Source organism: Drosophila suzukii, chromosome X (genome assembly GCF_043229965.1).
Source record: "Drosophila suzukii chromosome X, CBGP_Dsuzu_IsoJpt1.0, whole genome shotgun sequence".
Taxonomy (NCBI): Eukaryota; Metazoa; Arthropoda; class Insecta; order Diptera; family Drosophilidae; genus Drosophila; species Drosophila suzukii.
In genome coordinates, this window is record NC_092084.1 from 10,234,544 (window position 1) to 10,252,697 (window position 18,154).

General features: G+C 38.5%; 1 protein-coding gene and 1 long non-coding RNA gene across 2 annotated transcripts; one reads left to right on the forward strand and one right to left on the reverse strand.

Moving 5' to 3' along the window:
* Positions 1 to 6,668: 6,668 nt before the first annotated feature.
* On the forward strand, positions 6,669 to 8,416 carry LOC108016570 (uncharacterized). Its single transcript, XR_011604819.1, has 3 exons — positions 6,669 to 6,813; positions 7,489 to 7,565; positions 8,125 to 8,416. It is a non-coding gene; the product is annotated as an uncharacterized lncRNA (long non-coding RNA).
* Positions 8,417 to 9,839: 1,423 nt separating this feature from the next.
* Positions 9,840 to 17,133, reverse strand: LOC108016943 (pyruvate dehydrogenase phosphatase regulatory subunit, mitochondrial). The gene is made up of 6 exons (XM_017083873.4): positions 15,426 to 17,133; positions 11,547 to 11,844; positions 11,273 to 11,486; positions 10,957 to 11,110; positions 10,785 to 10,900; positions 9,840 to 10,722 (listed from the first exon to the last, which is right to left on the reverse strand). Exons 1-6 carry the CDS (start codon positions 16,972 to 16,974, stop codon positions 10,237 to 10,239), a joined length of 2,817 nt encoding a protein of 938 aa, XP_016939362.1. The 5' UTR covers positions 16,975 to 17,133; the 3' UTR covers positions 9,840 to 10,236.
* Between the last annotated feature and the right edge of the window lie 1,021 nt (positions 17,134 to 18,154).

Sequence of the window (18,154 nt, forward strand, 5' to 3'; positions counted from 1 at the left end):
CTCCTCCTTTTTTCTTTTCCACCGCCCATCGCAGACTCAAAACTTTTGCCCTTTCCTGCCCTTTTTTAATCGATTGATTGCTGCGTGTTTAGTTTTTTATGCGGGACCTGGCTCAAATCCCCGTATCCTGGGTGTCCGTTTGCCTCCGGATAAGATCTAATTGCAAATTGACTTGGGTTGCCCGGAGAACTTCTAGTTTGAAATCGAAGATGGCCATAGGTTTTTGCTTGGGCAGCTGACCACTGGAGGCAAGTTTTTGCTGAAAGAAAATGATTTAAATTAATAGTATTATAAAAATATATATATAAGCAATATAAATAACTAATGTAGAATCTACAATTTAAATGTAAAATATATAAAATAAATTAATTTATAATCTAATATTTAAATGAAACAAAAATAAAAATCAAAATATGTATAGATGACAACTAAAATCTTTCAAGTATTCAAATATTTAATATGCAATCACAAGCCTTAGAAATTTTATTGGATATCTATCAACAATTTGCTTAGTTACAGATTTGAAATGTTACTGTCTTTTTTACGATTTATAAAATATACAACATTTTTTGTAACGTTCTGAATAAATGAATCTTTATACTTAATAAATTTTCTTTTCGGTTTTCCAATAAAATGTTTGAATATCTATTAAGTTTTATGATTTAGTTTTTGGATTTGGCTTTACATATGTATTTAAAAATGTACTTAAACTACGTTTGGAAACATTTTTGAAAGCCTTTAAGGTTAGCAAGATCGTTACATTTTGGGAACCCCTTTTAGATGCCAGGCTTTTGTTTAAAATAAACATTTATTTAGGGCCCTTGGCTCGCAACTTTATGGAGATGTGATACTCCTCCCGGGCAATCAAAGAATCCTCCTGGCCATCCCATCCTGACATCCTCGCATCCTGGGCCTTCCCCTTCGGGATTATCCTGATGGCAATCAAATGTTTTGCTAAATGTTAAGGACCGCAGGCCCAGCGGGTGATATGGTGGCTATAACAATAACATCGCTGGCTATATATGGCTATGTGGGTGGTGATGGGTGGTGCTGGGGGTTAGAGGTCACACCTCTCGGCTGGCTATGCAAATCCCAATGCTCTGGTTAATTTTGTATGCGCTGACAACAATTTAATTTCCAAAAGCCATAAAAATGAAATAAAATTTTCAATTGTAGCTGTTGGGCGTGGATTCGCCCTTGGTTTTTGGTGTGTTCTTTTTTTTTTTAGATTTTTGCTGGATCTGTGTGGGGTGGCTCTGATTTGGATGTGGGATGTGCGGTTCTGGTGGCTGCACTTGGCAGTGAGCAAAGTGACGCCGTCGACGCTGCCAATGACACTGTAATCGCAACCCTCGGCTCATCTTTCTCCTTTCTCCTACACCCACCACCACCCACCACCCTCCGCCTTCGTCCTTCGTCCTTGGCATCCTGTTGACGCCTGCGACCGCCTGACTGGCTCAGCTTCCTCTGCTCGGCTGCCTTTTTGACTGCCGCTTCTATTCCACTTGCACGGCCATGTGTACTCGCTTTTTTGACTATTCATCGACCCCACTTTCACCCACCACCCACCACCCACTCCCCTTTTGGCGGTGCGGTGGTGCAACCCTCTCGGGCATAAATCACAGTGACAAACTCGTCGCATGCAAAGGCGCGGAAAGCGAAGCGTGCCTTGTCACGGTGGAGTGGGTGGTTTGGGTGGTGTGGGTGGTGCGGGTGGAGCTGGTGGCGTCGCGGAAACGGAGGTGGCTCACTTGGGTGGCTACAGTGTCCTTGAGGTTATTGAAAACATATCCAGATTTTTTCAAGCAATTGTAAAAACACCATAATAAGTGTTCATATGTAGACTATAATTTTTAGGTATAACACTTAGCAGGAGGACTTCCCTTCAAAGAATTTTACATAAATAAAAACTGCAAAGAAACGAGAGATCATAATTTAATTAATAAAAAAATTTAAAGGTATTTAAAACAAAATTTAAGAGTTGTACGATTTCCTCTTAGGTAAATAGCTACAAAAAATCTCCAAAGAAACCACAAATAAAAACTTTAATTGAAGATTAGTTATACAAATAACAAGATCTTTTTTAAGAATAATTTAATGTATTGTAGGATTTCCATTTAAGTAATCAGATAATCAAAAACTCCTTAATTAAAATGAGTTGAATAAATGAGTAAAAGCTTTTTTAAAAATAGATGAATGGATCGTTGAATATTTGCAACCTTTTTTAATTACTTAATTTTTCAAAAGTTGACTTCTTTTGACTTCTTTCAATAGGAATATTAGTATAATTTTTAAACATTGTAAAAATTACTATTCATTCATTTCAATGAAAATACATTTTTTGAATTTGCAATTGGAAAAAATCGCATATTTTAACATACTTAAAAGTCACAGAAATGCTTTGCACAAACACTCATTCTCTTTTTATGTTCTACTATTGTATGATAAATACAAATTAGATGTATGTATGATTTTAAGTGTTCTGTACCTTAACCTAGAATTTAAAGATATGTTTATTTTTATATTTAAAATGTTTCACTCAAGTTTCCTGGCTTTTAAGGCACAGTACTCAGAGCTGGCGCATTTTAAAATTTCCCAATGAAAGTGGCTTGGCTTTGTCACCATGTCTTTGTCACCCAACCAAGGGAACCAATCCGAAACCAAGATTTCAGCGAATCCAAATGCAATAAGGATGGCATAAACAAATTAGGATTGATTTTAGCACAGGAGAAAGGACGAAATGGAATATAGAGATGGGTGGCTGGGCAATCAAAGGCTTAGGCACGGTCACTAATAAATTCTCGGAACGTGCCCGGCACTCCAAAGTTGTAATCCCAATCCGAATCCCCCAAAGAACGGAAGGGGACTTGTCGCCGAATCCCGAGTTACGAGTTCCGAGCTCCGAATCCCGGTCTTCTATTGACAGACAATCAACATCAACCACTTGAGCGACGGCAAACAGAAGGGAAAAATCAAAGCTGAACCGCAAGATATCACAGATTTTCATTATGAAGCATTTAAGCCAGTCCAAAATCCACCCACCACCCACCGGTCGTCCCGGGGGTTGACTTTTCCACTTCCTTTTTTTTTCTGCCGGCTTCAGTTTCCTTTACGGTTTTTGGTTTTCGGCTTCGGCAAATTAAATTAGATGCTTAATATGCAGCGAACGTTTCATTTGTTTTGCGGCTAGAAAATCAACGTGGAAAATTAGGCAAACAAAGTCCGGACGGAATCCACATGGCCGAAGGCGGCGCAAAACCACGGAGCCGGGAGCTTAGCCTCTAATGAGGCGCATTACTTTCGGCCAGAGATTTGAAATCATTATCCCATCGAAACTAATCCGGCCCATGGACCCCGGCATTTGTTAATTTTGTGCAAACATCCGAAACCGGGACCGAGGCCAAGGCCCAATACACCCCCTCTGAGCTCCTGACCCCCACTGCATCCCCGGGATGGGCAAATATTGGAGCAGTGGACACGAGGACATAGGCACTGATTGCTCCGAAATGATTTGGTTTGGGTTTTGGTTGGGAAACAGGTCTCGATATGATTGGGATGGCCAAGAAAGGAGCTGCGAAATAGAATTCATTTGTAAAGTTTTACCAAAATGAGTCAACAATAACATATTCCATTTATAGTCTAGTGTAATCCTCCAAGAAATCACATTCGGTTTGGGAATATATCGTAATGCATTGAAAGTTTAAATATAATTTTAAAATTCCTTACGTAGACAGAAACAAATTTAATACCTCCTTGCTCATCCCAAGTTATTCTTTGTCCTCCTTTGGGGGACTTGAAAGCTTTATCATAATGTTCGCCGAACTCACGGTACTAAATAAAGATACAGAATAAGTAATTAATTAGAGTTTTGTGATAAAATAACTACCCACTTGCCGTCAAACTTAAAAAGCATGCACAAATATGTATGTAAGGTTTCCCATTTATTTGTAGATATGGATTTGCTCCTTTTTGATCTCAGATATAATATACTCTCCTTTCGGCTCTGGGAACTTCACATAAGTTCACTAATGTAGTTGTAATCCAATCTTGTAAATAAAAGTACAAATGATTCCTTTGTAAACACCACTTGAAAGCAGAAGAATTCCAAGAATTGTAGGACCACCACTCGGCCAACTATTCGGTATTAAAATACTATTATGCGTTGCCAACTGTCAAGGTATTATCCCGATTCTTATATATTCCGATTTCTGGTCTCATTTTAGTGATGGATTTATGTTACTTACATTTTTTAACAGTGATGGTGTTACTTATTTTTAAGGCAAGCAATTTTTAAATAAATTTTTTCCTAGTTCCCGAAAGTGATAATGATGATGATGGACACGATTCCAAGAAAACTATAATTTCGATCGCTTTCATTTGGTTGCTACTTATGAAAATAAAAATTTTCATTTCGCTGAACAGTTTTTATATTAATTTTGGATTTCTTAAAAATAAAATAAATTCGTTGCCTAAAAAAATGTTTTTCCCAAAACGCACCTTTTTTATTTTTAATCTCGAAAATATATTAATTTTTTACTTGAACACGCAAAACTGATTTTGAATAAAATTTTTCTTTCATATATTACCTCTTAATTATTACAGTTGAATTTGTCATATCTTCATGGTCTTTATTTCTGTAAGTCATTTTAAATTTAAATCGTTAATTTATATATTGAGAGGATAGAATAGTTCAGCAAAAGACGTAAGCTTTTTAATTCCGTGACTTCGGGTTAATCATGATAATCGATATTTGTAAGGGAGCGGTAATCGGTGCTTCCCCCCAATTATTACGTAATGCCAAGCACCTCCTAGCCTCTCCTCCCTAACTCGTTCTTTCTTTTCCTGGCACTGGCCTCGTCAAGAGGTCCAGACTTGCAATAAAATAAATTTAATTAAAAAGGTAAAAACACAAAAAAAAAAGAGAAAATAATTTTGTGGTGAAAAGTTTAAACAAAGAATTAAATAATAAAGGTGCTAAAAGAGGATATATTCCGATTACGTTAAATGGAAATTTGAAGAACGTCAAAAAGCGCGTGTTAAACTTACACATACACACACAAATTCCTAGAACTAATAAAAAATCAGTGTAAAGTAAAATTTACACAATAAAATTTAAAACTTCGAAGTTATTTTTAACCGTTTCGGCAAATAGGAAAGGAGAATCGAAAAATTTCAACCAAAGCACGCGCGCATGCGTATTAGTTTTTCTTTACCATTTTTCATTAGCCAAGTTAACGTGCATGTAGAAATTTCTGGAACTTTAAGGAAGCAAGTGTTAGTGCAAATGTACACATACAAATGCACATCCAAATTCTCGAAATTGCATAAAACGGATTGCTTTTTTAGTTTTACGCACTGCAACCAACCATTTACAAGTGCTTTTAAACTATTTCGGTAAATATTTTGTGTCCAATAGCAAATCGTAGAATTCCAAACAATCACGCGCGCATGCGTATAAATTTTTTCCTGCGAATTTTGACATCGAAATTTCTAGAACGTCAAAAAAGCGCGTGGCAAACTTACACACACACACACACAAATTCCTGGAACTAATAAAAAATAAGTGCAAATTAAAATGAACACAATAAAATTTAAAATTTTCAAACTATTTTTTGCCGTTTCGGCAAATAGGAAAGGAGAATCGAAAAATTTCAACCAAAGCACGTGCGCATGCGTATTAGTTTTTCTTTGCCATTTTTCATTAGCCAAGTTAACGTGCATGTAGAAATTTCTGGAACTTTAAGGAAGCAAGTGTTAGTGCAAATCTACACATACAAGTGCACATCCCATTTCTCGGAATCGCATAAAACGTATTGCTTTTTAATTTTATGCAGTGCAATCAACCCCATTTACAAGTGCTTTTAAACTATTTCGGTAAATATTTTGTGTTCAATAACAAATCGCAAGATAAATCGTAGAATTTCAACCAGTCACGGTGCGCATGCGTAAAAATTTTTTCTGCGAATTTTGACACCGAAATTTCTAGAACGTCAAAAAAGCGCGTGGCAGGCTTACACATACACACGCACAATAAAATACCCAAAGCTACTTGAGAATGTGAGTGTTAGTTTAATTTTAACAAAACATCAAGCTTTAAAAAAGGAAAAATATAAAAAAAAGAGTGCTAAACTAAATATCCCCATTCAAACTATTTTTAGTGTTTTTAAATTATTGCGGCGAATGTTTAGCAGCTAATAACGAATGGCGAGAAAAAGTGTAAGAATTCAACGAATCACGTAAGCAAGAGAATAAGATTATGTCGGCCATTTTGTATTAGTCAAATCAAAATGTCAAAGAGCAAGTGGTCGTTTACATTTTCACATACAAATGAACATCGAAATCACTAAAAATACAAAAAACGGAGTGCTATTTTAGCAATTTAAAAAATTTCGTCAAATATTTTGTGACTAAATAAGAAATTGCAAGCAAGGACAAGCGCATGCGAATGAGGTTATGTGGGATTTTTCTTCAGTCATCCGTCAAAATGCGAATGAGGTTAAGTGCGATTTTTCATTAGTCAAGTGTACATAGAAAGTTCTAGAACGTCAAAAAAGCGCGTGGTAAACTTACACATACACAGACACAATAAAATACTCAAAGCTAAATAATAAAAAAAAGTGATAGTTTAAATTTACACATTTTAATAAAATATTTCTGAATGCTTTTATACCGTTTCAGCAAATATTACCAACAAACTATTACAAGAAAATCTTAGCATTATAACCAAAGCACTTGCGCATGCGCATACATATGTTTTTACCAGTCATTTTTCATCTGTCAATTGGACGCCGAAATTACTGGAACCTTGAGAATGTGAGTGTTAGTTTAATTTTAACAAAACATCAAGCTTTAAAAAAAAAGAATATAAAAAAAAGAGTGCTAAACTAAATATCCCCATTCAAACTATTTTTAGTGTTTTTAAATTATTTCGGCGAATGTTTAGCAGCTAATAACGAATGGCGAGAAAAAGTGTAAGATTTCAACGAAGCACGTAAGCAAGCAAATAAGGTTATGTCGGCCATTTTGTATTAGTCAAATCAAAATGTCAAATCAAATGTCAAAATGTCAAAGAGCAAGTGGTCGATTACATTTTCACATACAAATGAAGATCGAAATCACTAAAATTACAAAAAACGGAGTGCTATTTTAAATTTACATATTTAAATTAACAAGTGCTTTTAAACAATTTCGGCAAATATTTTGTAATTAAATAAGAAATTGCAAGCAAGGACAAGCGCATGCGAATGAGGTTATGTTCGATTTTTCATCAGTCATTCGTCAAAATGCGAATGAGGTTATGTGCGATTCGCATTTTCATCTGACTGTTGAAAAATCACACATGAGTGTAGACATCAACATTTCTTAAAGCGCGTTTCAAACTTACACATAAACAGCCACATTTAAATATTTAAAATTAAATAAAAAGCAGTTCTAACTTAGGTTAACACATATAAATAAAAAATTCATAGTGTTTTTATACCGTTTCAGCAAATCACAAGGAAAACTGTATGCCATTTTTCATCTGTCAATTGAACACAGAAATTACTGGAACTTCAACGAAGAGTGTGAGTATGCGATTGAGGTTATGTCTGCCATTTTTCATCAGTCAGATTACACATACAAGTGCACATAGAACTTACTAAAACTACATAAAACGGAGTGCCATTTAAAATTTTGCACATTGAAATTAACAATTAACAAGTGCTTTTAAACTATTTCTCTAAATATTTTGTGACCTATATAGAAATTCAAGCAAGCTCGTGCACATGCGAATGAGGTTATGTGCGCTTTTTCATCAGTCAAGTGGACATCGAAAATTCTAGAATGTCAAAAAAGCGTGTGTCTCTTTAAATGTACACATACAAATGCAAATCGTAGTTACTATTACCAAATAAAAAGTGTTTCTAAACAATTTAGGCAAATATTTTGTGACAAATAACGAATCGCAGGGGAAAGCGCAGAACTTCAACCAAGCACGTGCGCGCATGCGCACAAGTTTTCCCTGCGATTTATCATCAGTCAGAATTTTGATTGATTACATTTGCCGAAATATTCCGCCCAGCCATATTTTTCCATATGTATAGCCCCAAATGGAGTCTCATGCCTCTTGTTTCCATTTTCCAGACCACAAATTGAAATTGACCCTAGACACGCGGTCCAACCAAGAATTGCGACGACGATGGCGGCCGGCGACTGGAACTCAAAATCGAAATCCAAATCAGTTTCTGAATCTGGAAACCCAGTCTGGATGGACCCAAGATGCCATGGGGATGGGACATTTGTATGCAAATGTGTACAGTGATTGCTCTCCGCCGAAACCAAAAGCAAAAGCAAAACCACAGGCAAGACGGTAGGAGCGACCACAATGAGCATAAATTACACGACCCGAAGGAGGAGCCACCACCAGACGGTGAGTACTTTTTCGGGGGCCCCCAAGGGGAGGGGTCTCAAAATTGATCATTTCTTGCTGGGATGTGGATGTGGATGTGGCTATGGATGATGAAGAGCTGGCTAGCTGGATAGCTGGCGCCATTGGAGTGCGGCGTTGCCACTTGAATTTTTGATTTAACAAATGCTCATTTGTAAAACGGCCCGGCGAGCTGGTCTCCTCATCCCCATACCCATCCCCATCTTGGCAAAATTCAAATGGGCCACAGCCAAGGCGCAGACCAACAACAAATGGTCCAAAGTCTCAGATCAGAGCCAAACTTCTGCTCAACTGCCTGGCAACAATAATAATGTCACGTTTATCGTGTGCAGCTAATTACTAACAAAAAGATAGTTTGTAATCCTACACAACTGGGGGGAATGGCGAATGGCGAACGGAGAACTTGGCCAGAAGAGTTAGCCAAGCGTGGCCGAAAGTGCCTCCAGGAGAGCAGGGCAGGAGGAGGGATTTGGGGATGGAACAACAGACACCGACCACCGGTAGCCTGTATTCGGTATTCTGTATTCCGTATTCTGTATTTTTGGGGAAGCAAACTTTACTAGCAAAGCACAAGCACAGGCAATCCAAGCCAGCCGTCGAAACTTGGCCAAAACATGTGCTGCAATCTTGGGACCAGAGTTTTCTGGGCATTAGCACACGCCTGCCTGAATGTCTTGGCCGCAAAACCAAGAGCCAGCCAAAAATTCCAAGCGGAAAAGCCAACACACCCCGAGCAACGAACAGCTGCTCAACTTTTTAGCAGCTCTAAGGGATCAACATCTTATAAAGCTTTTGTAAACAGTATATGTATTTGTATAAATATAGTACAATATGATTTATATAATATGGGGCGTGGCTTATACACTAGCACACCATAAATTACAAAGTCAATCGTCGGTTAGTACAAAAAATCAATCAAAACGGTCTGAAAAACTGCTCAAAAACCTTTCTTATTCTTCGCTTATCTAAATTTTCATATATCGATTCTTTAATTAGTTAATTTATATTTTTTTTGTTTTGTACCCCAACTAGTTGCCTTGGCTAAATGAAGCAAAGCCAGCTTTGAGCAAAAATTTTAACATTTTTTGTGCAGATTTTTTAACAATGTGAATAACACTCTTCAATTATTCCAATATCACGGAAGTTTCTTAGATATACACCGTTTTTATAGCCTATTTGCATATGTTTAATTGACACGACGCCTCACAGACGAACAAAACCGAAAATCATAAGACATCATATAAAGTCAACTTTCTTGGGTTTCGTACATATCATTTCGATGTTTAAGTCAAAGCGTTAAGATTTCATAATAACAAAATCATTTAACATGCTATTTCAGACAAACGTTTTAAACAATTGAAAACAAATATTTTTTTTTCATTTTAAAAACTCTAAAAAAGTATCATATATCTTATAACAATATTTCACCAAATTAAAGATATTTTGCTGGTTAGCCAGCAAAAAATATACTGCTTCTGATGAACATGGAACACAAAAACCAGCCTTAGTTTATAAATTTGGGAGTTTTTTTTAGGACCAAATGCTTATTTAAAAGTAATCTTGTTAGCTAAGAGACCAGTTCTTGTGCCTCATATGCATTAGAAAAAGTATATTTGATAGCTTTTCCCTTTGGTTGCTATAAACCATTTGCCTATCTCATATTCGCTCGATTTCCTATCGTACTAAATCGAATAATATCGCTTTGCTTCTGAGACTCTCGAGTTAAACTAGAAATGAACGAAGTGCCTCTTAGCTTGGCACAGCCAGATGGCAGATGATGTTGCTCAGGAGCCCAGCTCCTCCACTTCCTACAGTCCATGCCCGTCCGTTGGCGTTCCAGTGCCCTTCACCATGGTCAAACCACCGCCGAAGGACAGGAGATCCGCCTGGTCTGGCTTGTCGCGCGTGGCGTGGTAGGCTTCGCGTTCCCGATCCGGGAACTTGGTGGGCAGATTGGGCGAATGCAGATTGACCTTGGCCTCAAACCGCACGCCGGCCACCTCCACCTCATAGTGGCCGGACAGCACGTACTCATTGGTCACCGCCAGCTCGCGTCCCTCGTCGTCGAAGTTGCGCACAAAGCCGAGGCAGACCTGCTTCTCAAACGTGTACCCATAGCCGGTGGTGGTGGTCATGCCCACGTAGACTCCATCGCGATAGATGGGCTCGCCGCCCCAGCACCACATGTCCACCTCGTGGTCGTGGTCGTTCAGCAGCAGCTGCACATACATCCGCTTGACGCCCTCCTCGCGCTGCTTCAGCAACGCATTGCGACCAATGAAGTCGATGGGTTTCTGTAAAGGCATTGTTCGATATTCATTTTTGGTCTTGCAGGACTGTTCTCGGCTTAACCCACATTCAACTTGACGCGCCAACTGCGTCCGCACTCTAGCGGCGTGGTGAAGGTGTCCAGATCCTGGCCCCAAAAGGCATAGAACTTCTCGATGCGCAGGGCACGGGTGGCGTAGTAACCTAAAATGGGCAACCCATGGTATTACAAAAATTAAGAAAATCTGTTTGCAACTCACCGGCATGCTGTATGTTGAACTTTTGGCCTGCTTGGTAGAGTCGCGAGTACACGTGCAGGGCGTATTCGTTGGGAATATAGAGGACATAGCCCAGTTCTCCCGTGTGGGTAATGTTCAGCACTCGGATGCCGTCGGCCAAGCCCACATCCAGTTCCTGGAAAATATTTGGCCATTAGTTATCAACATTATCAACAGGTTATTTTAAAAAAGGGTGGGGTTTCAAAAGAATAATACCCAAGAATGATATCATTAGATGAAAACATATTCTTTGAACAACCAGGCTACATATTCACAGACTTCCTTTGGGGGTATTCACCTTGTAGGTGAAGAAGGGGAAGCTCTTGGGCGTGAGATCGGTGTCGGTAAGCTCGGAGAGCAAGATGCGCGAATAGGGTCCCAGGATGCAGATGGCCGTGTACATGGAGGTAACGTCCGCCACGTTCACCTTGGGCCTAAGGTGATCGGGCATATGTTTGCGTATCCAGCACATGGAGCGCGTTTGCTGAATGGTGGGGGCAATCATCATGTAGCTGAATAATTAAAAACCTTTAATAATTGACCATAAGTAGGAAAATGAGAGTTCTACATACTGTCGCTCGGAGAGTCGGGCCAAGGAGCAGTCGTTCTCGTAACCGCCATTGTGGTTCTGCATGCCCGTGTGAATAATTGAGCCGACGGCCACGTCCACATCGTTGGAGCAGAGGTACTGCAGCAGGTCCACCACCTCGTTTCCCTTCGACCAGAAGTCGTACTTGGTAAAGGAGCTGTAGTCGGCGATTCCAATGCGCTCCCTGCAGGCCCGATACTCGGAGGACACGTGGTCGAACCACGGCGGCTTGCCGAAGGTCCGTGTTTGGGCAATCCGGAAGCGCGGGAGACCGAATTCATCTGGAACATATTTAAAAATCGGAAATAATTATTCATTTAATGAACTATTTTGGTAACCGCAGTCTTTGTTTACATATAATATAAATTTATACTATGTGCGGGGAACTTATCTATAATGTTAAACGATATTTCGTATATACGTACACTGATTTTACAATCGGTTCCGTACAAACTGTTTAAATTATTCAGTTTTACGGTTCCAATTATTAGGTCATTGCTAGCATATGAACTCAGTAACATATTGTTATATTATGTTGTGCCAAAAATATTTAAAGTGAACCTATCAATAATTTATTAGTTCGAACCACGGTATATGCATGTTTCGAAAATGTATAATCGCGATTCGAACTACTGAATTTTTGCAAACTGACAGCAACAAGTTCTACGGTCATTTTATTAATGATGTTTCAAACGTATTTTCCAATCATTTTAAAGTCCGTTACGTACTATATGCTCGTTTCAGAAAGGCAATACTGCGTCTCGGACTTTCGAATTATTGGTAACGATCGACCAGTTCTTTTAATTAAAACAATATTTAATTCGTATGTTTCAGTGATTTTATAGTACGAACCTTTTCTACGTAGTTTTTAAAATTCATGACATATTTAGTATTATTAGATCAAAGTTAACATATAGCTATTAAGATGTGTGTTCAAAATTTTAAAGTCAACATATTTAGTTTCCAATAATTTAGAAGTCTGATTCGCACTATTTGCTTGTTTTAAAAACGCAGTAGTGCGTTTCAGACTTTCAATTTATTGGTAACGATCAACATATTTGAGAGCGTGGAAATCATTTACTTAAAAGAATATTTTTAACCTATTTTCCAGTGATTTTATAATGCGAACCGTTTTTATGTGATTTTATAATTCATAAGATGGTCCGTGTTATTAAATTAAGGGTAACATATTGCTATCTTAAGTTGTGAGCCAGTTCTGAAGTAAACTTATTAAGTTTCCAATAATCCAAAAGTGTGACTCGCACCATGTGCTCGTTTGTTTGTAACGATCAACTTATTTGAGATAATGGAGATCTTTTAATTAAATTGATATTTTATACCTACGTTCCAGTGATTTTATAATGCGAGTCATTTAATGTAGTTTTAATAATTCATTATATGATTCGTATTATTAGATCAATGTTAACATATTGTCGTCCTAAGTTGTGTGCCAAAAAGTATTACGTTCAACTCAACAATTGTTAAATGTTTTGAGCCGTGCCAAAAATGCTAAGGTGCGTTTCGGATTATAAAATAAGTGTTACAGTATACTTTCATTAATATATTTTTTGTTTTTTTATAGCTCACTACCAAATCGTTGCTTTCGGGAACTATTCAAGTTTGCTGGTCTTCTGTACCAAATCTATCCTACTAATTCTACGACAAAATCACTCTTGCTTTGCACCCAATGTCCAGGGATAATTATTTGCTTATATATATAATATCTCTGGACCTTGCGGAACAAATCATGATTGAATTGCTGCTGTACCAAATCAGCTAAAAGAAACAATAATGAAAAACCTGCAAAAAATCAACAATCATGTTTTGAAAATTATTTGTCTCATATTTTTTTTTTTTAATAATATGGGACTTATTCTTAAGCACTTGTGTATAAATTAACCTCGTGAATTCAATCGCCATTAAATTCCTTTTGTAAAAAAAAGCCAAAGTACATAAAAAAACTAAAGAGAAAAAACAGTCATGTTTTGAGTATCATTTATCTTAAATTTCTTTTAAAACAATTTTTGATTTATGCTACTTAAATCACGATTGCATAACCATCTCCGCGTACAATTACTTAATCATTAATGTTTTGAGAGTCATTGTTAAACAATTTGTATTTAATCAAAATTCTTTGGCAGTGCCTCTCAGAGCACGACTGAATATTTTCTGATTTCAAATGTTAATATAAAAGTGATTATAGATCATGTGTATGTGCAATGTATGTGTTATGTGCAATTATTATATTTCATACTAACGTTTATGCTCTTTAAAACAAGTTTGTATAATTTCAACAGTGAAGTGATCTATTATTTAAACATCAGTGCGAAATCAATCATGTCTTAGAAAAGGAAGTGATTAGATTGTTTCAAATACATCAATCTTCTCATTTTGTTTTCTGAAACAAGGTGGTATATTCCCAACAATTATCAAAATCCAGTTTAACCGTCATTCATGTCTTACAGGACATTTTCTTAAGAATGTTTTTTTAGATCATACTTGGGATTATGTTCTGTAAAACAAGTTTGTACAATTTCTGCAACGACGTGATGTATTGAAACTTAAGTGCGAGATGTTGTATCGATAATTTATACCTATGTTCCAGTTATTTAATAATGCTAATCATTCTATGTAATTTTATAAATTATAAAATGATTTGCATTATTATATTAATGGTTACATATTGCTATCAAGTAGTGTTAAAAAGTTTTGAAGTAAACTTATTAAGTTTCCAATAATTCAAAAGTGTGACTCGCATCATGTGCTCGTTTCAAAAACGCAACCGTGCCTAATAATCGGTTCCGTACAAACTGTTTCAATTATTCAGTTTTACGGTTCCAATTATTAGGTCATTGGTAGCATATGAACTCAGTAACATATTGTTATATTAAGTTGAGTGCCAAAAATATTTAAAGTGAACCTATCAATAATTTATTAGTTCGAACCACGGTATATGCATGTTTCGAAAATGTATAATCGCGATTCGAACTACTGAATTTTTGCTAACAGACAGCAACAAGTTCTACGGTTCTTTTATTAATGATGTTTCAAACGTATTTTCCAATCATTTTAAAGTCCGTTACGTACTATATGCTCGTTTCAGAAAGGCAATACTGCGTTTCGGACTTTCGAATTATTGGTGACGATCAACGTGTTCTTTTGATTACAAAAGTGATTTAATTCATATGTTTCAGTGATTTTATAGTACGAACCATTTCTATGTAGTTTTTAAAATTCATAACATAGTTCGTATTATTAGATCAAAGTTAACATATAGCTATTAAGATGTGTGTTCAAAATTTTAAAGTCAACATATTTAGTTTCCAATAATTTAGAAGTCTGATTCGCACTATTTGCTTGTTTTAAAAACGCAGTAGTGCGTTTCAGACTTTCAATTTATTGGTAACGATCAACATATTTGAGAGCGTGGAAATCATTTACTTAAAAGAATATTTTTAACCTATTTTCCAGTGATTTTATAATGCGAACCGTTTCTATGTGATTTTATAATTCATAGGATGGTTCGTATTATTAAATTAAGGGTAACATATCCTAAGTTGTGATCCAACAAGTTTTAGAGCCATCTTAATATCGATGTTTCAAACGTATTTTTGAATAATTTAATATCCCGATCCGTACTTAGTTCTCGTTTGAAAATGTTCAAGTGTGTAAAACGATAATTTATATCTATGTTCCAGTGATTTAATAATGCGAGTCATTATAATGTAGTTTTAATAATTCATTATATGGCTCGTGTTATTAAGTCAATGTTACAAGTGTCAACTCAACCGATCATTAAATAGTTTAAGACGTACTACATTAATTAAAAATGCAACATTTGTGTTAACAACTTCATACCCACCCTGCTTGTCCTGCTGATCGAAGTAGTTGGGTCGCTCGTAGCCCATCGACTGGCCAAATACGGCGCCCGCCTCCTTAAGCTGTGGATAGATGGGCGACATGCGCAGGTTCCTGCCGGTCAGGAACTCCTCGAAGGGGTAGTTGATCTCGAAGTGCTTGCCGGGTGCCTCCTTGCAGCGATCCCGCAGGAACTTCCGGTTGTTGTGCAGTCCCAGAAACCGACTGATGTCCAAGATGTGCAGGTCAAGGTAAGTGGAGCCTTTGGTTATCAGATCGGTGAGCACGCGTCCAATGCCTCCGGATGCGGACACACCCATGGTCTTGTTGCCAGCGGCCACATAGTAATTCTGTATTTCTGGTGCTTCTCCTAGGATCCATTTGCAGTCGGGCGAGAAAACCTGCAGGGAGTTCGTTAGTCTGTCCAGCGTGGCATCTCTGAAGGAGGGAACCCTCAGCAGCAGGGCGTCTAGCAGCTCGTGGAAGTGGTCCCAATCCGGCGGATGCTGGCGGGCTGTCTGCGACAGGGGTATCACCCCATCCTCGTAGACCATCTTGGCCTCGCGTTCAAAGCCGCCGGCGAGGATGTGTCCCTCGCATTCCCGAAAAAAGATGCGTCCATCGAAGTCCCTAACGAAAGGGGTGTCCGGACTGAGGCCCTCGATGGGTTTCGTGTGCAGATAGTGGTGCTCCACCGCCTTAAGGGGCACCTTCACTACCGGCTTGGACAGGGTGCCCACCTCGCGTGCCCAGAAGCCCGTGCAGTTGACAAAGTACTCGCACTCCACATCGCCAGCCGTGGTCTCCACACCTCTCACCTTGCCGTGCTCGCTGTGGATCTTCTTGATGGCGCAGTGCTCGACAATCCGGACACCCAGTCGCTGGGCCTCGGTCATGTAGGCCTGGCACACCAGTTGCGGGTCACACACCCCGTCCTCGGGTATCCACAGGCCACCTTCAATCCCGTCGAGGGACAGGAGCTCGCAGTGTTGGGCACATTGCTCCGGTGAGAGAATTTCGCAACGCATGCCCCAAGCCAGAGCCTGGGATTTCATTCGATTGAAGGCTGTCATACGGTCCCAGCTCCGGGCTAGATTGAGGCTGCCCACTGGCCGCCATCCGGTGGGCAGGCCGCTTTCCGCCAGCCGCTTAATCAGATCAATCGAGTACTCGGCCAGCTTCAGTTCCGTGTAGCTGGGCTCGAAGCGCCCCGCTAATCCACAGGCGGTCCAGGGCAGCTCACCACTTACGCGATCCTGCTCCACGAGCAGGGTCTCGCCGCCCCACCCACTCAGACCCAGGTGATAGGCCACCGAGGCGCCGGTAATGCCACCCCCGCAGATGACGACCCGGGATTTGGTGGGCAGTTGGCCGGCCAGCTCCTCGCTGAGGTCCGCCGCCTGTTGCGGCTTGAATTTCCTCTTGCGCAGCACCTGCTCATCCGCCGGGTCCGCCTGCCCGCTAGCCAGACGCACTGCATCCGGAAAACCAGGCGAGCACCGCCTGGGAAGTCCAGAAACTGCATTCCCAGAACGCTGCAGCAGTTTCCACATCTTGTCCACCACAAACGATACGTGCGTATATATCACAACCACCTCATGGAACACACCTAATCCTTTGCAGCTCCACAGAAATCGGGCTATATTCTATATAGCGATTGGTATTACCAATTTGGTAAATCGGTCTTCGAACAATAATATTGACGCCAATCGATATCGGAAAATGCAGTTTGCCCGACGCCTATCGTCAATCGATATTGGATGACCATTCGGCAGACAGCTGTTGCTTAGCAGATGGGACACAAACCGATAACATATGGGTAAGCAATATCGAAAATCAGCGGAGACACAAACCGAAAACATATGGGCAAGCAATATCGAAAATCAGCGGAGACGCAAACCTGGCGCCAAATTTAAATTAAATTCGATTCATGCCAAATTAACTAAAAGAAGAGCAATCATTTAGTTACTATAAATTACGTTATGATTGAACACATTCAGTGTTGTAAAATCTAAAGAAGTTCCAAACGTATCTTCCACCCATATTTTATACCTATGTTCCAGTGATTTAATAATGCTTACCATTTCTATGTGATTTTATAATTCATAAAATGTTTCGCGTTATTAAATTAAGGGTAACATATTGCTGTCTTAAGTTGTGTGCCAAAAAGTTATACACCAAACTTATAAACGACGTTTGAAAAACATTTGTAATAATGTTAGAGTGCGATCCATATTTAGTGCACGTTTTAAAAATGTTAAAGTGCTTAGAATGGTTTATCTATCATATTTATTTCCAAATCAGCTAAAAGATTCAATGAAAAACCTGCAAAAATGTTTTCATGTCATGTTTTGAAAATCATTTGTGTCGTATTTTTTTTTTAACAATACGACGCTTATGGTTTTCAAACCACGATTTGTATAAATTAACCTAGTGGAGTCAATCGTCATTGAATTCCTTTTGTACCAAATAAGCCAAAGGAAAAGCAATTTAAAAAACTAAAGAAAAAACAGTCATGTTTTGAGTATCATTTATCTTAAATTTTTATTTAAATAAATTTTTGATTTATGGTATTCGAATCACGATTGCATAACCACCTCTCCATACAATTACTAAATCTTTAATGTTTTGAGGGGCATTGCTTAACAATTTGTATTTGATCAAAATTATTTGGCAGTGCCTTTCAGAGCACGACTGAATATTTTCTGATTTCAAATGTTAATATAAAAGTGA

Bases quoted from the DNA above. Each gene is read 5' to 3' on its own strand.
- LOC108016943 (XM_017083873.4), bottom strand. From the start codon at position 16,974: ATGTGGAAACTGCTGCAGCGTTCTGGGAATGCAGTTTCTGGACTTCCC. The intron at 11,845-15,425 runs GTGGGTATGAAG...AATATGTTCCAG, and splicing joins CGATCAGCAGGACAAGCAGG to ATGAATTCGGTCTCCCGCGC. The intron at 11,487-11,546 runs GTATGTAGAACT...TTAATTATTCAG, and splicing joins GCCCGACTCTCCGAGCGACA to CTACATGATGATTGCCCCCA.